The 26,141-nt window shown below is 40.6% G+C and overlaps 2 protein-coding genes across 2 annotated transcripts in view; one reads left to right on the forward strand and one right to left on the reverse strand.

Moving 5' to 3' along the window:
• Positions 1-13,251, forward strand: part of GYS2 (glycogen synthase 2) — a 70,366-nt gene extending 57,115 nt beyond the window's left edge. The window contains exons 13-16 of the mRNA XM_025879872.2: positions 5,344-5,439; positions 6,249-6,412; positions 7,809-7,889; positions 10,069-13,251. Coding sequence (XP_025735657.1) covers positions 5,344-5,439; positions 6,249-6,412; positions 7,809-7,889; positions 10,069-10,287 — 560 coding nt within the window. The 3' untranslated portion in view covers positions 10,288-13,251. The remainder of the gene's footprint in view (positions 1-5,343; positions 5,440-6,248; positions 6,413-7,808; positions 7,890-10,068) is intronic.
• On the reverse strand, positions 11,924-25,573 carry SPX (spexin hormone). Its single transcript, XM_025879930.2, has 6 exons — positions 25,522-25,573; positions 20,848-20,928; positions 20,604-20,658; positions 19,900-19,962; positions 18,834-18,917; positions 11,924-14,451 (listed from the first exon to the last, which is right to left on the reverse strand). Exons 1-6 carry the CDS (start codon positions 25,558-25,560, stop codon positions 14,393-14,395), a joined length of 381 nt encoding a protein of 126 aa, XP_025735715.1. The 5' UTR covers positions 25,561-25,573; the 3' UTR covers positions 11,924-14,392.
• Positions 25,574-26,141: the final 568 nt, after the last annotated feature.

A 26,141-nucleotide genomic window follows, 5' to 3' on the forward strand; every position in this document is an offset into this window, starting at 1 on the left:
ATTTGTACTGAAATGCCTAATTAAAAAGGAAACAAATACTTTAAATAAATGCCAATGGAACGTATATAATACTAACTTTTCCATCTCATATTAATAGAGATTTTCCTCTTTATTTAAATATAATTCCATTCATAATTTTAAAAGAAAAGGTTCAGAAAACATTTTTATGCATAATTAATAAATTTTGCTTTCTGATCTCAATGTCATCATTGTCCAACCAAGGGGTGGCATCGGTCAAGGTTAGGGAGATCATGGTTGAATTATGAAGAGGAAGAATTTTTCTAATCTTTGTATTCTGATCCCAGAATTTCAATATAGAATTTAAAATTCTATATAAGTAGTGTCTTTACATAAGGAGCAACATGAAATCTCTGCCTTTTTTTGACATAAGGTCCTATTCTATCATTCTGGGTTCCACCAAGAATAATTTGCCAGCAGCTGTAAAATTATTAAAACCTCTGGGGAAAATAGATAAAATATTATCTCCTCTTGAAACATGACATAGAAAAGCTATTGATCTAACTCTTCCAGCTATCTCTTTTGTAGTTCTAAAAATTGTTATGGGTGTCAGTTGTCACTTTTATAAAGATGGTGTCTTCTTACTTATGAAGTACCCACATATTATCTGAAATTGTTTATAATTGAGTATCTATCTTTTAAGATACATAAAATGCATATTTCACTGATGAACTTAACATTTTGTTATTGACTTTTGTTCCTATTATTTCCAGTAAGTAACACAATTTATTATCAAGGAAGTTTCAAAAATAGAGAAGCACAAAGCCAAAGTCTGAGTGACTGAGGGATGTGGGAAATCCTTTACATTGGGTAAAGAGAATGTTCTATAACTTACAGCAGACTTTCCACCAAACATCATTTTAAAGGACAAAGATAAACTTAACCCAAAATGATAGAGGAAATACATCTAGTATTTTAAAATAAAGATCAGCAAAACTATTATAAAAGATAAGTAGATGGAAAAAGAAGTTTGAGAATGAGTCATTCTCTGTTTTGAACTAACCAGAGGAGGTTGGCCACTCTTCACCTAACCTGTAGTTACAGAAATAACAAGACCCCTAGAGGTTTAAGTTTGGTGTTAGCATATTAGATAATTCTAATTTTTTAAAAATAACTCTTTATTTGATACTAAGTTTAACACACTGCAGAAAATATTCATTTAAGGCTGTGTTTTGAGAAAATCCAATGATTATAAGTACTTATTCCATTAAATTCATTCAATGAAAATTTGCAGAGATTATGGGTACCTAGCACTTCATTACATGTATTTTAATGAGATTTAATAAAAATAAGGTTCTGTGAACTTCCATGGAATTGTAGGCAAAATTCTTTATACATATATGCATAAGAATTTTTCTGGGGAGGAGTTCCAGGTTTACATTAGATTTTCATATGGGTCAAGAATCCCTTTCCTATTTTCTCCTCCACCACTCCCTCTAAAAATTAGGAAACCACATCTCTCTAGAGATAAACCACGAGGCAATACTTGCAGAGCAGAAGAAAAGGCCACTGTCTAAACTGCATTACTTCTTTTTTTTAAATTTTATTTTATTACATTAATCACCATATATTACATCATTAGTTTTTTTTTTTTTAATTTTTTATTGTTAGGTTAATCACCATATATTACATCATTTGTTTTGATGCAGTGTTCCATGATTCATTGTTTGCGTATAACACCCAGTGCTCCACGCAGAACGTGCCCTCTTTAATACCCGTCACCAGGCTAACCCATCCCCCACCCCCCTCCCCTCTAGAACCCCCAGTTTGTTTCTCAGAGTCCATAGTCTCTCATGGTTCATCTCCCCCTCCGATCTTCCCCCTTTCATTTTTCCCTTCCTACTATCTTATTTTTTTTAACATATAATGTATTATTTGTTTCAGAGGCACAGGTCTGTGATTCATCAGTCTTACACAATTCACAGTGCTCACCATAGCACATACCCTCCCCAATGTCTATCACCCAGCCACCCCATCCCTCCTACCCCTCACCACTCCAGCAACCCTCAGTTTGTTTCCTGAGATTAAGAATTCCTCATATCAGTGAGGTCATATGATATATGTCTTTCTCTGGTTGACTTATTTCACTTAGTATAATACCCTCTAGTTCCATCTGCGTCATTGCAAATGGCAAGATTTCATGGTTTTTTGATGGCTGCATAATATTCCATTGCATATATATACCACATCTTCTTTATCCATTCATCTGTCGATGGACATCTTGGCTCTTTCCATAGTTTGGCTATTGTGGACATTGCTGCTATAAACATCGGGGTGCACACACTCCTTCGGATCACTACATTTTTATCTTTGGGGTAAATACCCAGGAGTGCAATGCTGGGTCGTACGGTAGCTCTATTATCAACTTTTTGAGGAACCTCCATACTGTTTTCCAGAGTGGTTGCACCAGCTTGCATTCCCACCAACAGTGTAGGAGGGTTCCCCTTTCTCCGCATCCTCGCCAACATCTGTTGTTTCTTGACTTGTGAATTTTAGCCATTCTGACTGGTGTGAGGTGGTATCTCATTGAGGTTTTGATTTGGATTTCCCTGATGCCGAGTGATGTGGAGCACTTTTTCATGTGTCTGTTGGCCATTTGGATGTCTTCTTTGGAAAAATGTCTGTTCATATCTTCTGCCCATTTCTTGATTGGATCATTTGTTCTTTGGGTGTTGAGTTTGATAAGTTCTTTATAGATTTTGGATACTTTATCTGATATGTCATTTGCAAATATTTTCTCCCATTCTGTCGGTTGTCTTTTGGTTTTGTTGACTGTTTCTTTTGCTGTGCAAAAGCTTTTTATCTTGATGAAGTCCCAATAGTTCATTTTTGCCCTTGCTTTCCTTGCCTTTGGTGCTGTTTCTAGGAAGAAGTTGCTGCGGCTGAGGTCAAAGATGTTGCTGCCTGTGTTCTCTTCTAGGATTTTATTTTTTTTTTTATTTTTTTTTTAAAGATTTTTTATTTATTTATTTGAGACAGAGAGAATGAGAGACAGAGAGCACAAGAGGGAAGAGGGTCAGAGGGAGAAGCAGACTCCCTGCTGAGCAGGGAGCCCGATGCGGGACTCGATCCCGGGACTCCAGGATCATGACCTGAGCCGAAGGCAGTCGCTTAACCAACTGAGCCACCCAGGCGCCCCTCTTCTAGGATTTTAATGGACTCTTGTCTCACATTGAGGTCTTTCATCCATTTTGAGTCTATTTTTGTGTGTGGTGTAAGGAAATGTTCCAGTTTCATTCTTTTGCATGTGGCTGTCCAATTTTCCCAAAATCATTTGTTGAAGAGACTGTCTTTTTTCCATTGGACATTCTTTCCTGCTTTGTCGAAGATTAGTTGACCATAGAGTTGAGGGTCCATTTCTGGGCTCTCTATTCTGTTCCATTGATCTATGTGTCTGTTTTTGTGCCAGTACCATACTGTCTTGATGATTACAACTTTGTAATAGAGCTGGAAGTCTGGAATTGTGATGCCACTGGATTTGCTTTTCTTTTTCAACATTCCTCTGGCTATTCAGGGTCTTTTCTGGTTCCATACAAATTTTAGGATTATTTGTTCCATTTCTTTGAAAAAAGTGGATGGTATTTTGATAGGGATTGCATTAAATGTGTAGGTTGCTCTAGGTAGCATTTACATCTTCACAATATTTGTTCTTCCAATCCATGAGCATGGAACGTTTTTCCACTTCTTTGTGTCTTCCGCAATTTCTTTTTTGAGTATTTTATAGTTTTCTGAGTACAGATCTTTTGCCTCTTTGGTTAGATTTATTCCTAGGAATCTTATGGTTTTGGGTGCAATTGTAAATGGGATGGACTCCTTAATTTCTCTCTCTTCTGTCTTGTTGGTGTATAGGAATGCCACTGATTTCTGTGCATTGATTTTATATCCTGCCACTTCACTGAATTCCTGTATGAGTTCTAGCAGCTTTGGGGTGGAGTCTCTTGGGTTGTCCACCCAAAAGTATGATAAAGTATCATATCATCTGCAGAGAGTGAGAGTTTGACTTCTTCTTGCTGATTCAGATGCCTTTTATTTCTTTTTGTTGTCTGATTGCTGTGGCTAGGACTTCTAGTACTATGCTGAATAGCAGTGGTGAGAGGGGACATCCCTGCCGCGTTCCTGACCTTAGGGGGAAAGCTTTCAGTGTTTCCCCATTGAGAATGATATTTGCTGTGGGTTTTTCATAGATGGCTTTTACGATATTGAGGTATGTACCCTCTATCCCTATACTCTGAAGAGTTTTAAACAAGAATGGATGTTGTACTTTGTCAAATGCTTTTTCTGCATCTATTGAGAGGATCATATGGTTCTTGTTCTTTCTTTTATTAGCGTATTGTATCACATTGATTGATTTGCAGATGTTGAACCATCCTTGCAGCCCAGGGATAAATCCCACTTGGTCGTGGTGAATAATCCTTTTAATGTACTGTTGGATCCTATTAGCTAGTATTTTGGTGAGAATTTTTGCATCTGTGTTCATCAAGGATGTTGGTCTATAATTCTCTTTTTTGATGGGGTCTTTGTCTGGTTTTGGGATCAAGGTAATGGTGGCCTCATAAAATGAGTTTGGAAGTTTTCCTTCCATTTCTGTTTTTTTGGAACAGTTTCAGAACAGCTGGAGAAATAAACTGCATTACTTCTTGATTAGTGGTGAAATCTTTTTTTTTAACCCACCCCCACTAGCCAACCAAGATTAATTCCATAATCAAATATGAATTCCTTGTGAAAAATGTAGACATCCTTGTGAGAGGTAATACTTCTTAAAAGAAACATATCCACTATTTTATGAAAAACAGGTTTTGAATAGATGGGGGAAGAAGACGGGGGAGGTATGGGTACAATGGACACTTGGGGAATTGGAGGGATTTGTGGCAAGCGAGAGTCATCTGATGGGAGGAGTTGCTCATGTCCAAAACCCACAAACTCAGCACAGACTTAGCGACACAGCTTAGAATGGAGCAAAAAAACAAAACCAGCCAGAATGAGAGAGACAGGGTAGAGTAGCAGTTCCAAACAGGAGCCCTGGAGCTGGGCACCTGCTTCAAATCCCAACTCTACCCCATTCCCTGGCTTTGTGACATTGGGCAAATTATCTAACCTCTCCGTGCCTCAATTTCTTCATCTGTAAGATGGAGATAATGTCAGTCTTAGTTCACGTGGTTCTTGAGAAGATTAAATGAGTTAATACATGTATAGAGCTTAGTACTGTGCCTGATACAAAATAAATATCGCTATTACTAGGCCAACTTGGGCTTTTCCCCCTTCCGTATGCATAAGAGGATATAGAAGCTGGTCTGAAGCCAAGCCTTTGTCTATTTCCCCTGGCAGCTGAATGCACTGTGATGGGTATCCCCAGTGTGACAAGCAACCTTTCCGGCTTTGGCTGTTTCATGCAGGAGCACGTGGCTGATCCTACTGCTTATGGTGAGGTTTTTCATCATTCACCCAATGCAGGGAGAAGTAACCTCTAACCAAACACAGGGTCTTTAGAGAGCCTAACTTTAAAGCTATCCTGATGATAAGTAATGTTTATACTTCTTGTTTAATTAAAAGTAGATTTAATTATGTGGTTCATAGAAAAGATAAAAATGCTATTGATATTACATATATTGATGTTACAGTAACTATGGCCTTAGAGTATATAGAGTAGTCAGCGTCATTATTTTAAAGGTCTGTGCCAAGTTAGCAAAATTCACTTAAATTGTTGAAGATGGCAGAAGAATTTGCATACCACCATCTCTGTCTGTGTTGCCTAGCAGCAAGAAAAGCGAGATGGGATGGATTGTCTGCCTACACATTGCCAATTTCCTGGTCTTCTACGGTCTCCTCATCACTGTTCCCTTTCTTCAGGCTAGTGCTCTGGTTCTCAGTCGGGGCTGCATGGTGGGAACACGGGGGGGGGGCCTAAAATCACTGATCCCCAGGTCTTACCCCAGAGATTGTGGTTAGTGAGCAGTCCCGGGGAGAATCACTGATCCACGGTATCCCTCTACTGCCAAATTTTTTTAACAAGATCCATCGTGTTGCCTGTGTGTTAGTGACAGTTGTAAACCCTTAGGAGGAGATCACAGAAGAAATACAGCCTTGGAAGGGGAAAGATAAAACAGAGGCAGCAGGGGAGTCAGGGGGCAGGTACTACGTGTGGTGGTCTGTGATGGAACCTAAGGAATGGGAGAAGAAACATTCTAAGGTAGCCCTATGTTTACCCGTGCTTTGGCTTTTGTGCTCCTCAGGTATTTACATTGTTGACAGGAGGTTCCGCTCTCCGGATGATTCCTGCAATCAGCTGACTCAGTTTCTCTATGGATTTTGCAAACAGTCCCGCCGCCAAAGAATTATTCAGAGAAACCGAACTGAGAGGCTCTCTGATCTTCTGGATTGGAGATACTTGGGCAGAGTAAGTTAAGTTTGGGATGGAGAGAACTGCTTTAGAAATCCCACTAGACTGGGGCCCCTGGGTGGTTCATTTGGTTGAGCATCTGACTGTTGATCTCAGTTCAGGTCTTGATCTTGGGGTCATGAGTTCGAGCCCTGCTTTTCAAGCTGTGCTGAGTGTGGAGACTACTTTAAAAAGAAAGAAAGAAAGAAAGAAAATCCCACTGGGCTATAAAAATATAGATTCTAGTCATCATCTGCAAAGTCAACCCTGTACCATAATTGTTGAAATCTCAAGCGATGTTTTCATGTACTTTTTTTACTTAAATTGAGCTGGCAAAGTCCTACCCCCAAATTTTCATATTTAGTTTGAGCTTATAACAGCAAGTCTGTCAGGATCTATCTGGGATCTTTCTAGTTAGTCTATTGTCAGTGCTTAACTTGATGCATTTCAGCTATTGGTTCATGAATATGAGGAAAACATCTAAAGAAACATTTCCATTTTGCTTGACTCTAAGCAATAATGTGACCATATTCCTTAAGTACAGTGGGAGTGGGAATAATATTGTTTTCAAATGACAAGTACAGGAAATACCTCCTTTCAATTATGCAATAGGTTTGTAAATACCCAGACTTCTATATATCTTAGTACTGGATGATTTAATAAAAAATAAGCTGACTTTGCCTTCACATCATGTATCTGCTTAGATGCCACTAAACTCTCCCTGACAAATGATAGATGCTGCCATTTGCCGAGCGGCTACACACACTAATGACAGTGCTCATCACAACCCTGAGTGATTCATTGTCTTGTCTATATTTTACAATGAAAGCCAGAATGATAAGGCTCTTAGAAGTTATGTCTCTCTCTTTTTTTAAGATTTTATTTACTTATTTATTTGAGAGAGAGAGAGAGAGAACACGAGCCGGGGGAGGGGCAGAAGGAGACGCAGACTCCCCATTGAGCAGGGAGCCTGATGATGCGGCACTCGATCTCAGGACTCCGGGATCATGATCTGAGCCGAAGGCAGATGCTCAACCCACTGAGCCACTCAGGTGCCCCAGAAGTTGTTTCTTATCTAAGGTCTCAAGCAGGACTTAGGTCCAGCTTATCTAATTACTCAGGTACCCCATTTTCCCCATATCATACTGCTTCTCTGTAGCATGAAGCCAGTGTTTTAGCACACAATTCAGAGTTTTCAGTAAGGCCAGTATGGCTTTTCAGTTCCACTTTTTGTAGTATTTCTTTACTTATTAACTGGAAAATAATAACTGTAAACCATCAGTTTTTTTTCTGATTCTTAAATTTAGGGTGAATAGGTTCTGCCACTTTACTAGGAGAATAAGATTTTATATAATAACATGGTTCTTGTGATATATAATATTTTTTAAACCGTGAATTGGTTTTTCTATCATAGTATTATCAGCATGCCAGGTACCTGACCTTAAGCAAAGTTTTTCCAGATAAATTCCATATGGAGCCTACATCACCACCAACGGTAAGTATTTTATGTATTATGTATTTATTTTGAAATCTAAATTTCTTGTGTATGGTAAGTCCTACCAATATTTTTTAATTTAGAATTAGTTAAGGACGGAAACTTTTATGCTTTTTCATAATGTTGCCTTAAAGCAAGGAATAGAGGAACCGACAAGGCAAACCAAGTCAAAGCCCTTGATTCCGAGTTAGCCTTATTTAGCAGATGAGCCGATGATCAGCTAATTCATGTCGCTGGAGAAGCACTTCCACATTAAAACTCTCCCTGCCTTAGTACTTGAAACCTCTGTGTTAGACACCCATTCTTTTGGGAGTTACTGAAAAATGAACTGGCCTGCTTTAACAGCAGGTGAATTCGCTCTCTGAGGAAATGTTTAAATAACAGGTAACTACTTGGCAACAGTAACATAGAGTGAATTCAGGAACCACGGGAGGAATTGGACTGGATGACTCTTTATGTACCAGTCAGCAGTGCCCAGCAGGGAGTCTTCTTCTGAAGCTCTCTTAGACATTTATATTCATGAGACGAGCATTGGCTACTTGGCATCACATTCACTTAGAAGGATATAAGATAGGAAACACAGCTTGAAGTAGGACAGCATCAGACTTTTCTCTTCAGCGGGATCAGTCCTTACAGCAGTCTACACAGCGGTCCAAAAGCCACACTTCTTTGCCCCCCCCCCCCCCCCCCCCCGCCCGCCCACCAGGCGAAAGCTTGGGTGCAAGAAGATGAGATCCCTATCATTAGGTATGAGATCTATCTTAGCTTAGTAGTTTCATGCCCCAGGGAGCCAAGATCTCATGTAAATCTCCCAGATCAGCAGCGTCCATGGCCTCCACGAGGAATATGCACAAGTACGAGAGTCATCCAATTCAGGGATTCCCAAAAGCTGTAGATCCTCATCGAGTATTTATAAATCTCTGAGTTCAGATGTGATTTCCTAATCAGGAGTCCCTTTTACCATAATCAATTTTGCACAACTTATATTCCATCTATATCAAGTGTCAAGGGAAACAGATCTCAAAAGTTAGCCCGAGGTAAAATTTGCTCATGCAGAAGGTGACAGGGTTTTGAAAACCCTTCAGAATACAAATTCCAACTTTTACGCTCAGGATTTTAACAGGATTAATGGCTTAGCTTGTTTAGAGGCAGTTGCTCAACTTGACGTTAATTCAAGGTTTTATTCATCAAGCTGTATTCATCCATTTATTCAAATGATTCAATTACTAAGTATTGAACTCCTACTCTGAGCCAGGTCCTAAGTGCATGAATCAGCCCCGTTTTTTTAATTTATTTTTTTTATTGCTTTCAGGCCAAATATCTGAACGTTGAAATGATTGTATAGGTATGACATGATAATAATGAACACAAGTAGTTGAAATACAGAGTGACAAGTGCTGCAACTATTTTATACAACCGTCCTCCCCAGTCAAACATGTGCTCTCTCGAAGGGCAAGAGTCATGTTTTTCTTCTTTGTTTCCTCAGTGGCATTTTGGTGCCTGACCCATAATTGTGCTTAGCGTTCATTGATCAAATGAGTTATCTCAGTGAATCTTAGGTAGAAGGGCAATTTGATTAAAACCTAGTGACATTTGCTCATGTACTGAAATAAAAGTAACTGGTGGAATTTCAGAGTGGCCTGGCTTCCAGGATTCTTTCTAATGGTGGCTGTCCATGGCATGTCCACGACACCCATGTTCTGTAATTTTGTTGAGCAAATCCGCAAAGTGACATAGGGACTGACATTATCAGCAGTGTAACATGACAGTTGATGTTAAAGGCTAGGGAGCGATCACAGCCCTGGTACAAATCTTTGCTCTACCACTTACATCCTGCATGACCTTGGGCAAGTCATCTGGTCTCTCTAACCCTCAATGTTCACCTATAAATGGGAAAAACACATTTATTGGTGTTGTTACAAGGATTAAATAAGATTTTATATATATATACACATACATAAATACATATAGCACCTGGCACATTTCAGTGCATAAGAAAAGAAAGCTATTTACTTAACAAATCTCTCTTGAATTTGGTGGTACCAGAATCAAAAGGAATCAAAAATAATAATAGCCCACGAACAGACCACAAAAAATATCCAACTATGTTTTGTATTAAATGCACATGCAAAGTGTTTATATCATTGTAATGTTTGTGACTTATTTTTGTCTTTGGCAGACTGAAGGATTTAAATACCCCAGGCCTTCTTCAGTTCCACCTTCCCCTTCAGGGTCTCAGGTCTCTAGTCCTCAAGGCAGTGATGTGGAAGACGAAGAGGATGGGCGATACAATGAGGAAGAGGAAGCTGAAAGGGATCGGTTAAATATCAAGTCGCCATTTTCTCTGGGCCGTGTTCCTCGTGGGAATAAAAAGCTGCATGATGAATACAAGAACTGAATTCCACGCTTGTTGAGCAGAGCTAATGTAGTAAGAACAGAGTAAGAGTGATTATCTAAAGAAATGAAAATGCTACAAATTCCATTTTCTTCTTTTAAGTATTACAACGGGATTTATTCTCTGCCTACGAAGGGGAGAAGATTAAGTGAGTGGCAATTTGGAATGTCTAATAAAATCCAAGTTATTTTCCCCTACTCCTTTTCCCCAGTAAATTTAGGCACGAGGAAGAATGTCCATTAAAGGAGGAAGACCAGAAATGGTTTTAAAATATTAGCTTAAGCAATAAGAATTTTCATTTGCTAGTGTTTATTTTTAAATTATCATCACCATAATCCTGTGCTTAGTATTTATACAGCTGCCATATCTACCAAACAAGTCTCCCATTTTCCCTGCAAAGGATCCTGATCTGAGCCCTGAACGTGCACTACGTACATATTTTAAATAATTCTGTCTTCAATGATTATGTTCATGTTTCACATGATTCAGAACCATGAATTTCTATCTAGCTTTGCACACAATCAAAATCCATAAGAAAAAAAATCTATCTTAAATCCAGATCCTGATACATATTAAGCATATTTACAAGGTCACTTCTCAACTTAATGATGGGAAGATGTTACCATCTGCACTATACCATCTGACTGCAACAAAGTACAAATGAAAGAGCTACATCGAAATTCACAGACCTGTAAACACCTGGTTTTGAGGGGCAGGTTTCTGCCCTGCACTCGCTTCTCCATTCAGACAGCTGCTGCCACTGGACTCCAGCCCCTTGCTCCAGTCCTTTCTTCATCCTTCCCCAAGACTGACGAAGCCGGGTGAGGAGCAACAGATAAAGATCCTTAGTAGATGACTCTGTTTCTAGCACAGTGCCTTATACACAGTAGCTGCACAAATGAATGGTCTCACTGGGAGAAATATAGTTACAAAAAAAGGATGTTTTTAAAGAATGTATATTTGCATAAGTTGGAGTACAGGAACTATAGAAAATAGTTAATGTGTGCCTGACCAGCTGACCGAAGACTTTTATGCATTGTCCCACCCTGTCTTCCATGTTGAGAGTTAGGGTGAACAGAGCTGGTTTTACATATACTGATGAGAAGATAAAATGTTACAAGTGTTCTGCTAATAGTTTCCCAGCGCACAAGGAGGACTCAGGAGAGGGACTGGTCAAAGGCACTTGGGGAGGTCCAAAGGGTGAGGATACACTTCTGTGAAGTCACGTGGGGGATACAAGTGCTGGCTTCACATGGTGATTATAAGGATCAGATCATATTAGAAATAAACTCATCTTTTTTTAAAAGATTTTATTTATTTATTTGAGAGAGAGAGAATGAGAGAGAGAGCACATGAGAGGGGTTAGGGTCAGAGGGAGCCTGATGCAGGACTCGATGCAGGGACTCCAGGATCATGACCAGAGCCGAAGGCAGTTGCTTAACCAACTGAGCCACCGAGGCGCCCTAGAAATAAGCTCTTACTAAAGGAATTCATAGTCCAGTAGGATGGGACCAACTGGTTACATTCCCAACTTCCCTTTTTCCTGAGGCTGAAGCAAAACAATGTAACTCAAGGTGGATAGGATACAGACTTTCATTTCTCATAACCAGATAAAGTGGAAATGTTAGTTGGAGGCTGATTTTTTTTTAAGATTTTATTTATTTATTCATGAGAGACAGAGAGAGAGAGAGAGGCAGAGGGAGAAGCAGGCTCCCAAGGAGCAGGGAGCCCGATGTGGGATTTGATTCCAGGACCCCGGGATCACGACCTGAGCCGAAGGCAGACGCCCAACCATCTGAGCCACCCAGGCGCCCAGTTGGAGGCTGATTTTAACAGGCAGGGGCCTCTGCCTTCTCTCCTCTCTTGGGGTCATAATGGTGCTGTCGGGGAAGAGAAGGTATCCACTGGGGAAACCCAGGGAAACAAAGAGTGATTGAGAGCCCAAGCTGGAAGGCAGATAGCCACAGGGGAGGAAGGATTCCCACCCAAAGAGGGGAAGGCTCCAGGAGCTGTGCTCGAAGGGGCTGCAAAGTCCCACCTGAGGTAGCGATACTCAAGTATGTGGGTTTGCCTGGCAGGGGGGTATTTCCCAGTTTTAAAATACAAGCCATACAGTGTGAACATCTTTTGTTCATTTCAATTTTGAAAAAGAAATAAAGAGAATTGCAAAGATATCCCAAGAGAGACAGAATGTTACAGCAGCCAGGCAAAGGGGACTGTATGCAACTACTATGCTTTTTTTGTTGTTGCTGTTGTTTTAGGATTTTTTTTTTATTTGAGAAAGGGGAGAGAGAGAAAGAATAAGTGGGGGGAGGGGCAGAGGGAGAGGGAGAAGCAGACTCCCCGCTGAGCAGGGAGCCAGATACGGGACTCAATTACAGGACCTGAGATCATGACCTGAGTCGAAGGCAGATGCTTAACCAACTGAGCCACCCAGGCGGCCTGCAACTACTATGTTAATCAGCACATCTGTATGGCAGAACAACATTCAAGGAATTCAAGCACCTATAATACTTGGTATTATATACAATACTAATAGTCTTCCAATATGATACTGAATGATTTTAATAGTTGTTGGTCACTTAAAAGGTTTTTAAAAACTCTGTTTTAGTGTGAAAGACTTGAGATTGTTCTATTTAGTTGTGGGAAGAATTGTTTCATGTGTTGGGGTTTTAAAACAGTCTTGGAATAAGCATAAGGTTTGAATAGCCAGTATGTACACCTCTATGTCAGAGGAGTAAAATCTCAACAAATGGGACATATGCACTATCTAGAAAATCCACTTAAATCAAATCATAATAAATGACAAGTGCCTATTATGATACCACATATTTTTTAATGCTAGCATATTATTTTTTGGAAGAGATCAGTGTGACAATTACTTGAATATAGTTTCATTATTCAATTATGATACAAGATACAGACAAATCTTATAAGCAGGGTTCTGACTTCATAACACAGTGAAATTGTAACTCCTAAGTACCAATACATTCACATAAAGATATCCTTTAGCTACTGAATAATGGCTATATACTGATGACAGTAAGAATTAACAATACTTTCCACTTGTGACATTTATCAGTAACAACTCTCAACTACTTAGGTCAAAAAAATTAACATGTTGATCATATTGTAACTCCGAATAAATAGGTTATTATGCCCACTGTGGATGAGTGTGTGTGTGTGTGTGTGTGTGTGTGTGTGTGTGTGTGTATTTTTTCAGATAGTCTTAAAAGTCTTCAGAAGGAGCAGATGAGGCATATCACCGAGTACTGATGTTATCAGGGCGCCTTTATCTAACGTTTTAATGTATAATAAAGCCTAGAGCTCTAGTCAGTTAGAGTAAGCAGAGTCTTTGAGTCTGTTTAGCTGTGGAACATGAGTTGCCTCTGAAAAACTGGTTTGTTCCTTTTGTACAATGTACACAGGAGCAGAGTGTCTCCATCTGCTTATTTACCAGTAACCCCCTGAATTCAGGGACATCCCCAAAGAGCACAAAGGGGAGCGCCCCACTAAGGAACCTTCTACCAGCCTCACAGATCCGCCCTCTCCCCCCTTCAGCAACTACAGTGAAGTGTTCTTATCACGGGCTTCTTCCCAGTCACCTCCCTCCTTCTTCCCTTCTTAACGACTTCCATCTCCAAGATGAACTACTCAGAGAACACACTCTGCTCTTTCCCATCCTGCCATGCTTCTCCCCTCACCCCCCATGGAGATGGGAAAAAGGCAGAAAAGGAGAGGGAGATTCACTGCTGAGTGCAAGACAATGCAAGGGGTAAAGGAATGAAAAAGCCAACAACTAAAACTCACTAGATTAAGATGGATACTTGTTATAACAAATAGAAAGCACACTCTAAAGAGTCTCTAGCCTTATAATTACGAATGGGAGTAAGACACAAGGTGACCTAAACAGGACCTGAAGCAATGAAAGAAGGCCATGGTGTCCCCAGCTAAGAACCCTATATTACCTTTACTTCTGGAAAGAATAAAATTGGTTATGCATGTTCCTAACATTACAACGGAAGTAAAAAGCGTCCAAGGGCTTTATTTACATGCTTTATGTTTTCAGCAGGAATGGAACTGTATTCGAATGTGAGTTGGTCTATTTTCACCAGTTTAGTAGACTGTCTTCTAGGACTCTGGTTTGATCAAAGTTTTCTTCTCCAGCTGTAAGAAAAAAAAAGGTGCATAAAATAAACACACTTCTCTGCATTTTAAAAGGGGAAAAGATAAGATGAAGAGAACTTCAAGAAATAAACATTTAGTTTCCTAAATTATGTTAACTACTGCACTTTGCTACTGAGAATCCAAAAAAGTGTGCTTCGATTGATTTGGTTTAAAAATCTTCCTCCTCAGCTCAAGATACATAGGGGAACTCACATTTCACATCTGACTCTCCAGAATGAATAAAACTATAACGTGGTATGTTTGGTAGAAATCTGAAAAGGCCATATTGTCTTGCTCTAAGTGTGTCTCATCATATCTTAAATATCCACCATTAGAACCGTTCAGTTGCATCAAGGTACTGCCTCCATGTTTCCTGTTAACAATGCATGTTACTTGGGAAAGCTGACACTGGAACACTTTTGCACATATTCTCTTATTAGCTGAGCTAGACTAGGCCTGGGGAACAAATGAGACAAAAGGAAGGGATACTTGTTAGCTGCATGGGATTGGAAAACTTTAGAGCATGAGGTATCACTTCCAGGACAAAGTGGCTAAGGAGTCAGATGATAGCAGGTTCTTGGGACTGTAACAATGGGTAGAAGAGCTAAAACCTACCAAAGGTAGGGAGAGGGAGTTGCCGGAGGAAAATGCCTCTCCTAACTTTCTCTAAGGTTATCTCTAGATAAAACCACATTCCTTTAGCTAGTTACAATATAATTTGAATGTCTGAGTTACATTTTAACCTGAATTACTAGCACATTTTAGAATATGACAGATGATGGGTTGCTTTTTAAAGAAAAAAAAAAAACTCAATAAGAAGGGCATCCTTGTACATTGGTCACTAAAATAAAAACACACTATATAAAATAAGAGCCTACCAAATAATACTTAGGGACTTTAGAATGAAAATGTTAAAGGTGGCTAGTAATGAATATATCATATGGAAATTAAATACTTTTCCATCAATTTAAACTAGTAAGATACTGTTTCCTTATTTCATCATCAGAAACAAGCTACTCTGGAAACTTCAATGATTAAAAAATTACATTTATTTTCCACAAAAAGACTTGAAATTGGGACCTATAATCACACACTCTTCCCTAAAGTTTCTTTTTTTTTTAATTTAAATTTTAATTAGTTAACATATAGTGCAATATTGGTTTTCTGGAGCCTTCCCTAAAGTGGCTAATGAAAATCCTTCTTCCCCTCTTTAAAATTAGCTCCTCCCTTTCCATTCTAGCTCACCTTTTTTTTTTTTTTTCTTTCCTTTCTGGCTCCACACATCTTCCCAGCAACCAAATCTAAAACTTCTCTTTCGATCCAACTTCACCAGCACTCTCCTCCTACTCATTTCAACAAACAGTAGGGGTGCCAAGTGTTGAATTTAGAAAATATCACCTTGGCTGTAGCATCCTCCACCCATTACCAACTATTTCTCACCTTTTCATTGCAAGAGTTCTGAGAGCCATGCTGGCTAGTACTCGCTTTCTTCTTGTCCCAAATTCCCTCTCAACAAGGCTTCAGAAGGGGCATGGCAGGAGCAAATAGTATCACCGAGCAGGAGCTGAGCGGAAATCCTGTGAACTGCTGTTCAATGACCCCTCAAAGCCAACACGATCTTCCTTTCCTGCTGATTTCTGTTCTCTCATTAACCATTCTGCTACATTTGATGCTTTAATCACGCCTTTCTTAAAACTTTCCACCCTTGATTACTGGATATGCTGTTATTCTGGTTCTCCTCTTACATTGCTGCTTTCTCCTTGAAATGTCCCTTCACTGATAGGACTGTCTTCCCTTTCCCTCTGTCTCTAGGTATTCTCTAAGGTGAATCCTTTATCATCCGCCTTTCTCCTGCTATATCTGAGGCCTAGAAGAGACTTCCATTTTCACAATTTCAGCCTTAATTAACTGGCTCTGAATTTCCAGTTGTTCCCAAATCTGACTGATCATCAGAATCATTTGGGGGAACTTCTTAAGGATACAGATTCTGAGGCTCATTCAACTTTCACAGAATCAGAATTTCTGGGTCTAAGGCTGAGAAATCTGTATTTTGAGCAAGCTCTCCAGTTAACTCGGATGGAACCCGTCCATAGATGGATAGTTGAGAACCACTGACCTACACACTTTTACTCACTGGACCATTTCTGTTATCTCAAAATGAACCTTAATTATATCCACAGAAATGTTCACTCATCACCAGCATCACCATTTCAAAATGTGCTTGACTCTGGATTTCCTTTTATTCCCTTCAGCAAATAGCTATCCATGTTATTTATTCTTCCCTCCAGGATCCCTCAGAGTTGAGCCTCCCATCGATTCCCACTGACTAACTGTACATCATCTCCTCACTCCTGTGGTTTCCTGTCATGTTCCTTGGCTTCTCCCTAATTCCCCTCCATGGGTCTTTCCTCTTGGACACAATGCCTTTGAGAGCTGGCATGGCATAATGAAGAGCGCTGCAGAGTCACGTGGACCTGAGTTAAAATCCCAACATCACTTCTTACCAACAGCGTGACCTTAGGAAAGTAAATACACCTCATGAAGGTTCAGTTTTCTGGGCTAGAAAAATGCACATTCATATCTGACCTTCCTATATTGTAGCTATTGTTACAGTTCTTAATGTTACTCTCTGTGCCACGATCAGATCCATCCTCCTTCACCATGTCATCGCTCTGCTGCCAATCCAGAGGGCATCTTACTGATTCTCAAGAGTAAATTACCTTCATTCTTCATTCCAGTTCCAGTAGGTACCTGCTATGTAATAGTGGACAAGCTACTTCATTTTTCTGTGCCTCTGTTTCCTCGCCTGGGGTGTGGATAATACTGTGCTCACCTCCCAGGGTCACTACAAGGGTTAAATGTATTAATGCATATCACATGCTGAGAACAGTGCCTGACCCCCTGTATTGTGTAAGCCCTCAACAACTATTAGCTCCAGGTAGTAGTAGTGATTATAACAGGTAATCATAGCCCTAGCTCTAACATAACCATGCCTCCTGCGTTTTGCTATTCCACTGACTGCTCGCCCTATCTTTTTTTTTTTTTTTAGAGATTTTATTTATTTATTTGAGAGAGAGCGCCCACGAAAGCACAAGTGGGGGGAGGGGCAGAGGGAGAAGCAGACTCCCTGCTGAGCAGGGCTGATCCCAGGGACCCCTGGATCATGACCTAAGCTGAAGGCAGACGCTTAACTGACTGAGCCACCCAGGTGCTCCTCACCCTATCTTTTTGCTACAAAGGTCATTCTCATTCCTGCTTCCCCTAATCTACTTTCTTGTCTGCCTTCCAGCAGCCGGCTCCTCGCAGGCATAAGTGCATATAATCCCCTCTCCCCACCCACAGCTGCCCTGGCCTTGCTCTGAATTCAGAGGACCCCCCAATGCCACTGTCTTGCATTTGCTTCTCATCGGTATCTTTTTCACAAGAAAACCATAAGCCTGAAGCCAGAAAGTACCCTTTGCTCTCTTCTCCCTGCATGGCCCCTTCAATACTAGGCACCGAGGATATATATCTCTTCTCCATTAGCATAAGTCTCAGAGCACTAGGCCAGCAGCAACCTGTGCTTTGACCACCAGACCACCTACTATATATTTTTAAAATATTTAAACATTTAAATTATGTCACAATATGGCATCACTACAATTTTGAGAGAGAAAACTCTAGGTCTGTTTATTATGCTTTGATGACCTCTATTGTTAATAGTAATTCAAATTATGTGCCCTGTTTCAATCGGCTCTCATAGTAATCAAGCACATGGGTATCGTTATTCCATTTTACCAATAATGATACTAAGACTCAGGATCATCCAGCTAGTAAAGCAGCAGAACCAGGATTTGAACCCTGTCTGCTACATACTCCAAAGCGCTGGCTTATCTATTACCAAGATGCTTTAATTCAACTAGTGGTTTCAGTGCCCCGTGGACAGAGTGTCTCTATTTGAAAAGTACACCTAATCTTCATATAGAAAAAACTGTATAATGAAAATCACACAGGCTTAGAACCAGAACTGGTCCATATCTATTAGGATGTACCATATAATATTACTATATTTGCAAATAAAAATAAGTCACTTTCAGCAATTTCATTTGGTTCAGTCATTTGGTTCTAAGTGAAATAAGGTTACAATAGGCTCTGGATTATGAAATTAATAGGAAATTCCCCAGTGTCATCAAGAAAATGTTTTTATGTTCCTGGGGACTCGCTTTAATGAGAAATGTACTAGTGTTTATATAATAAACCTGTCTGAGTTTCTGGAGCCGGGGGCAACTATTAATTATATTTAAAAATCTGAATAAAAGCAAGTTTGTTGTATTCAACACAGAATCCCAAAAGTAATTAAAGCTTCCCTGTCCTGCAGCTGAAAGAGGTCACTGTACTTGTACCTTCTTGTGGTTTCTGCAAGGAAGCCAAGAGCAGAGCTGCTGCTTCTGGAAGAGTTAGTACTTGGGGATTTGGGCTGCGTCTCTCTGGAGAAACAAAAGTATATACAGATTCTATTAGCATTCTAATATTCCTGTTCCGATATGCTGTAAATAGAAAAACCTTTATGAAATAGATTTTTGATCCCTTAGCAAATCACCCCCCCAACACACACACACAAGACTGATTTTCAGGAATTTAAACATTTTATAATTCCCGTGGATGTTACTTACAATTGGTTACGGTGTGTATTACAGGTATGGAAGAGATTTTAAACTCTACAGAGAATTTCACAAAAGGAGGGTAAATTAAGGTAAAGAACTCCGAATAATTTCACCCTTCAGAGCTTAAAATTGGATGTCTGGGCAGAAACATTGAGATGTAATGGATACCCCTGGGAGCCTGGGCTACTTCCTCTTTCATTCCGTCCAAAGCTGTTTGAAATAATAATTTACATGCCTGGCCACGCGTAAGGCACATAACAGTCCCTGGCCCTATTCTTAATGGCCCCTACCTGTTAACAATTTCTGGTTTTTAACTGCTTTATAGCCCTTCTAGTAATGTAATAGGGGCATACATTTGAAGTTTCCAGGTAAATCACTACTTTAATAACAACAAAAACATTTAAGAGGAAACCGTTTAAAGGTTTTGGCATAAACGGGGAGGTACATTTTAGGGGCAGTTGTACCGTTCTCGCTCGCCCTCCTTTACTCCTGGAAGGCGAACCCCCAGGCCTGGCCTGTCCCTGGATAACTCCCCCGGGACCTCCGCACACCCGGAGGCCAGAGGGCGGTCAAACAGCGGAGACCGAGTTGTTTATCTTCGGGAACCTCAGCTCCAGCCTCAGCCGCCCAATAGTGCAGGGAGCCGCGGCCGCCAGCTTAAGCTCGGCCCTGGCTGACTCTCTCCCAGGGCGTCCCTGGAGTTGCGTCCCTCCCGGAGGGGAGCCGCTGTCTTGGGACGCGCGCCCCGCCCGCTGGGTCCTGCTGTGAGTCGCCGCACGGGCCTCCTCCTCCCTCGCTCACTCACCCGGCGGCGGCCGGTCGGAGAGGTCCTTCTTCCGGCTCTGGTCCGAGATGAAGAGACGCCCCTCTGCAAAGGCGAGACGCGGGGCTCAGCGGCTGCCAGGTGCTCAACGATCCTGGTTTAACCTGGGCTCCGCGCCACGAGTCCCCAGGCCTGGAGGGGTGGGGCAGCGGAATAGGAGGCAGCGGCGGCCGGGGTCCGGGTTGCACTGCCAGATTTCCGGCGCTGGGAGTGCAACCCCGGGCTGGACCAAGCGCCCTGCCCGCGCCCTACCCCTGCGCTGCCCGAGCCTTGTCCCCCACCCCTGAGCTGCCCGCGCCCTGCCGAGTCCTGCTCGCGCCCTGCCTGCACCTGCTGCACCCTGCCCGCGTCCTGCTCGCGCCCTGCCCGCCACGCGGAATGGGCTTTGGAGCAGTGGTCGGGTTCAAGGGTCCTTGCGGTGTTTCCCAGGCTACTCCGGAGTCTTCCTGTGCGTCAAGAGCCAGCAACCCTCCAGTTCAGAATGGAAAGGTTCTAATAATCAGGGAGTCTTTCTCTTCTACTGCCAGACCCCCCACCCCTTTTCTTTGACGGAGACCAGGCTGACCTCGATTATTTAAGGGAACACACTCAATATTATTCTCTTCCCACACATCTATCCCATGGATTCATGCACCCCGAAAGATCCTCTTTATTGCTGTAGGAAGAGCAAAGTATTTGGAACATACGTGCACCCTTCAGATAGAGCATAGATTGAGGAGTCCAGTTCCTTCTCTCGAGTCCCTACAACCCAGGGAAAAGAGAAGAGCAGTTAGTAAGACGTTGTAGCTCAGTCCTCTGTTAGAAAAAAGAAAGGAAGAGAGGGAGGGAGGGAGAAGAAAGAGAAGAAACAAAAGGAAGGAAGGAAAGGAAAGGAAGGAAAGGAAGGAAAAGAAAGAATATCCAGGAGCCCCCGTTTTTGCGTTTGATTACCTGTGGTGCACTGCTCGAATTTCCTAAGAAAGAAAACACTAGAAAAAGAGCCAAGGTTGTTGCCACCAGACTTCTGAGTCCCTACAAGAGAAGATCAAAGAAAGTAATTTCAGTGCCTGTAGGATCTTCTACTTCGTGACACCTGGACAATTACAAATTTCTTAACTTTTCAGTATGCTCTGTTTTAATAATACTTAGTATGTGGGGGAGAGGGGGATTCCCGAGGCTATCTTCTAGTTAATCCACAAAAGAGTTCTCTTCTTAAAAAAAAATTTAGAAGTATGTTACTTTCATTACCTCACCCAAAATGAGTGATTTTTTTGTAGCAAAATCAAATGATTCTGATATTTTAAGGCATATCGTTTAAATATCCTTTAGCCTATAAAATGCTTATTAAAGGTAAAATAGGTAAAAAGCTATAAAGCTTTTTATAAATAGCTTAAAAGTCTCGAGTAAATAAAACTTTTACTTACCTTCATGTTCAGCTCCTTTCCAGAACCTGCGATAACTGTAACTTTACCCGTCAGTTTTCTAATCTTGTTCTGAGAGTGGGGCTTTTAAATCTTAGTGTCAAGGACCCCCCCTGATCTTCAGTAGAGTTAGGGAGTCCATAGGGACTTCTTGTCAGTATTCAAGATTGAGAGGATCTGACAATTTTTCCAGGGAGATTTGTTCGCAGGAAGTAAAGAAATGATTGATGAGTGGGCATCACTTATTTAGATACTGACCACATCAGCCAGGAGATATTCTGAATATATCAGCATCATTGTTTTTGCTTTTCCCACTAGCTTCCCAAAGTATTTATTATTAGTAGTAGAGAAAATGATTAAAAAGCCCAGGCTGAATCAAAAGTAAATGAATAAATAAGCGAACTTGTCTTGGGTAGCTAGTTAACAAGCTATCACTGATGACTAAACATGAATCATTTGGGTAGAAATAAAAATGTTAGGGAATCTCAATGGTATTCAACATCACTCGTTCACTTATGTATCCATTCAATTATTTAACAAACATTTATTGAATGCCTACTATGTATCAGACATTTCTCTTTCTAGTTCAAGGGACACAGCCATGCATTAAAAAGACACGGTCTTTGCTGTGATCAAGCTTATCTTCTAGTCAGGGGAGAAATTCTGTAAACTAGTCAACAGGTAAATTAGGTAATTTTAAAATGTTTTAAATGCTTTATAAAGTAAAAATAAGCGAGGTGATGTGATAAGTGGTGGGTTACTTTAGGGAAGGCAGCAATTGAGGGGGTTCTGGAAAGATCAGGTAGGGTCAGACATGAGATGAATCAAGAGTGAGAATTAGTGAAACAGGCAGAAGAAAGAAAAACAAAATCTTGGGATGGCAAAGAGCTTGGCTCGTTTGAGGAATAGGGAGACCAATGAGGCCAAACTGAGTGGTCATGGGGTGATAAGGGAGAGTACTTTGAAATGAGGTCAGAGAGGAAGAAATGGTTCCTATGGAAATATGGTCATAAGCAAAAGACGATGATGGCTTAGACTTGGGTGGGACTTGCAGGGAATGGAGAGCTGTAAATGAATTTGGGATATTTGTTGGAGGTAGAAAATTCAGAACCTGTGGATAAATGGGATATGAGCGTATAAGAAAAACAAATCAAGGATGAGTCTTGGGCTTGTGGCTTAAACACTGGGTATGATAAAGCCATTTATTGGAATTGGGAGACCAGTTTAGAGAGGGAAATTAAATTTCAATATTAAGATTAAAATATACATTTAGGATCTAAGTTGAAGTGTGAACTAGGCAGTTGGAAATGCAAAACTCTATACAGCTCAGCAAAGAGGTCACCAGCCTACAGATTTTTTCTAAGGGCAGAAATGGTCAAATTTAAGAATTGTAAGAATTTTAAGGCAGGAGAGGGATTAAACGAGAACACTTTGAGAGTGAATGGAATTAAAGAAGAGAAGCAGGCACAGAGCTATGAAAACAAACATGCAGAAATGAGCAAAGGGAGAACCAGCAAAGCAAGTTGAGGTGAAGATACCAGAAAGAAAAGAGAAATTCCTGGAGACCATGAGGCTGTGGAAGCCAGCAGAATATCCAACAACGTTGAGAGGTCATGGTAGATGAGCACCAGCAAGTGTGCACTGGATTTGGAAATACGATGGTTTTTGAGGACATAAGCTAGATTGGAGTGGGTTGAAAGTGAATAGGATATGAGGAAATAAAGACAAGTGCAGTTAGCATTTTTAAGTTAGCTTCACTACATTTCACTAAAAGGGGGCAAGGAAAAATCAAAAAAAAATTTTTTTAAAGATTAGATGCTTGAGTGTGGTGGAAGTGTGCTATTATTTTTTGGCCTTTCAGTAACATCTGAACCCTTTCATTTTTAGGGAATTCCTAAAATTCCCTAAATTATGAATTATGGCATTATGAATCTTGGTGGGAGGCAAAGGCTTCCTTCTACTCTACAAGGTGAAAATGTCAGTCACTCATTTTCCCAGCCTCCCTATCAGGTAGGATGTGGGCACATGACACAGGTTTCACCAATCAGACCCACTTGGATGGGAAATCTGGAGCTAGGATGGAGGAAAGTCGGAATCAGGAGAGACATTTTCTGGTGCAGCAGTGGTTATAGTAGGTTTGAGTTTGCAGGGGCAATACTGCCTGCAGTGCTCATGTCAGATTCCAGGATGGGGACACCCCCGGCAGTGTCCTGCTAAAATCAGGTTTGTTGGTTTCTCCTGATGCCAACTAACAAACCATTTGCAGAACACATATGCTGATGGAGATGATCAGGAGGAGACATTGATGATGCTGAAGAGAAAGTAACTGCTTTAAAGGAATGTGTAGAAGGCAAGAGGGAAACTGTGTCAATATCGAGGGGAAACAATTACATACATAGGCAGATACTGAACAAGGACCCAAGTACCCACCATAGGCTAAGGTAAGGTAAGAAAGAGAATCTCTTTGCTCTAAAAGTTAGAGTAGTGCTCCTTAGGAATTAATATGCATGTGAATCATCTGGGAACCTTGTAAAGATGCAGATTCTGATTTAGTACAGGTGGGGTGAGATCTGAACTTCTGCATGTCTTTTTTTTTTTTTTTTAAGGTTTTATTTATTTGAGAGAGAGCATGAGCAGGTGGGAGGGGCAGAAGGAGAGGGAGCAGTAGGCTCCCCGCTGAGCAGGGAGCCTGACTGTGGGACTCCTTCCCAGGACCCTGGGATCATGACCTGAGCCTAAGGTAGGCACTTAACCGACTGAATCACTAAATTCTGCATTTCTAATAAACTCCCAGGTGACGCTGATGGATGTTACTCCACTGATCCTAGGACATTTTGAGTAGTAAAGCTTTGGAGGATATAAGCGATAAAAATGACACTAAAAAAAAAAAGAAGATAGTAGGAAGGGAGAAATGAAGGGGGGGGAATTGGAGGGGGAGACGAACCATGAGAGACTATGGACTCTGAGAAACAAACTGAGGGCTCTAGAGGGGAGGGGGGTGGGGGGATGGGTTAGCCTGGTGATGGGTATTAAAGAGGGCATGTACTGCATGGAGCACTGGGTGTTATGCACAAACAATGAATCATGGAACACTACATCAAAAACTAATGATGTGATGTATGGTGATTAACATAACATAATAAAATAAAATTAAAAATGAAACTGGAGTCTGTATGGCTGGGAGAATGGTTAGCCATAGAAATATCAAGGAGTATGGGGAGAGAACAGATAAATTTGATTAAGGATTGAAGTTTGAGGGCTGATGAGATCTATCTGCAAATACTTGTGTAAGAGTGGGATTTGGGCGCTTGATATTTATAGACTTGCCAGCCTGTAAAGACATGACGTTTGGTTAGTAAATGAGAATGGAATATAGAAAGCTGTCTGTAGGTAGAAATTTGTGGAATATTTACTCCTTTTAAAGTATAAGTCAAGCAAGAAGGAGCCAAAACCGTTACTGTAGTGTTTCTCACAATGTTAGAAGGGAAAGAATAAAAACTAAGGACTAGTAAATTAACACCAAAACTGGATAAAATCTTAATATTTCTTTTAGACTTCAGGATTTTAGGATTTAATTTCAAGGGATTATAGCAACCTCCAAAAAAGGGCAATTAAAGAAATAAAATTATACATGTGTTTGTTTCAAATGAACTCATAAGTGAAACCCAATTGCTAGGTAACCTAACAAGCAAAATGCCTATTTCCCACTCTCCATACCAAAAACACATAAACATTTTAGAAAGAGGGACAGGAAAATGATTCACCGATAAAACTGTGTCTTGAATTTACAATTTTAAGGAAAAAGGTATGATGCAGTTTGTTTATAAAAGTTTAGCTAATGAATTCACAAGCAGATGCTTTACGTCAAAGCTGCCATTTTCAGCATAATACGTATAAATGAGAATGGTTTTGACAGATTATCAATATTGTAGTCTTATCAGAAGCAACATACTAGAATGCATTTGTCTAAAATGGCATTGCCTCTTAATACGATTTTGTTAAATCATAACACTTCGGGACTTTTACAGGTCCAAACTTAGAGATGGGCTAAGAAGTTATTTGATGAAAGCACTTGACAGATAAAACCATTGAATTTTGTTCTGCTGACATTATGACCAGGCAATGGGCATTGGACAAATTAAGATAAACCTTTTTTTAAAGGCATATTCAATGGAGACCATTTTGCCCGTATCACTGACGTTACCTGATTTCTTCCAGTTGACTGGATCATGCCCAGGTCCATGTATACAATAATGGTCACTGTTTAAATTGTATTTTACAAGGTTAGTGATTATTGTGTTTACATAGAAACTTGGGTAGTTACCTGGATAACATGGCTGTTATGATAATAAAAGATCCAAATTACTTCTTTGATGACAGAATAGAGGATTTTGGTATAACATGAATGAGGTCATTGGTTCATTCTCCTACTTTGGCTTTATTCAGTACCAGGGCCGGTCTACCCTATAGGCCGGCTGTCTCACAAACAGAAGTCATTTCCTCAAAGGGCTACCAGTCAGATTCAGAGGCACAGAAAAGGCCTGCTCTCCAAAATAAAACTCCCCATTCACTGGTCAACATCTACTGTCTTCCTTTTACTGAAGGCGTTGAACCTTGAGAACCTCTTTTCCATAATCAAATAACAAAAACAAGTGGAAAGTTCTATGAGAGGACAAGGATGGACCAGCTGTTTTGCTATAGTGGGTCAAGAAAGATATGACAGAGGTGAACTTTTGATTAGGTCTTGAGAGCTAGTAGAGGTAAGGTTGGGGAAAAGCGTGCCAGTTGTTGGATTTGGGGCATCCTACTTGTGTCCTACCTGCT

The sequence above is a fragment of the Callorhinus ursinus genome, unplaced genomic scaffold, assembly GCF_003265705.2.
Source record: "Callorhinus ursinus isolate GAN/ISIS: 27379988/994484 unplaced genomic scaffold, GSC_fseal_2.0 scaffold27, whole genome shotgun sequence".
NCBI classification, from domain to species: Eukaryota; Metazoa; Chordata; class Mammalia; order Carnivora; family Otariidae; genus Callorhinus; species Callorhinus ursinus.

Coding starts and splice junctions, on each gene's coding strand:
- SPX (XM_025879930.2), bottom strand. CDS start 25,560: ATGGACCTGGGCATGATCCAGTCAACTGGAAGAAATCAG. Junction 19,963..20,603: donor GCTCTATCTGAAGGGTGCAC/GTATGTTCCAAA, acceptor TCGCCTTTGCAG/AGGGGCGTCTCTTCATCTCG. Junction 18,918..19,899: donor CTCCGACCGGCCGCCGCCGG/GTGAGTGAGCGA, acceptor TTGTTTCTCCAG/AGAGACGCAGCCCAAATCCC.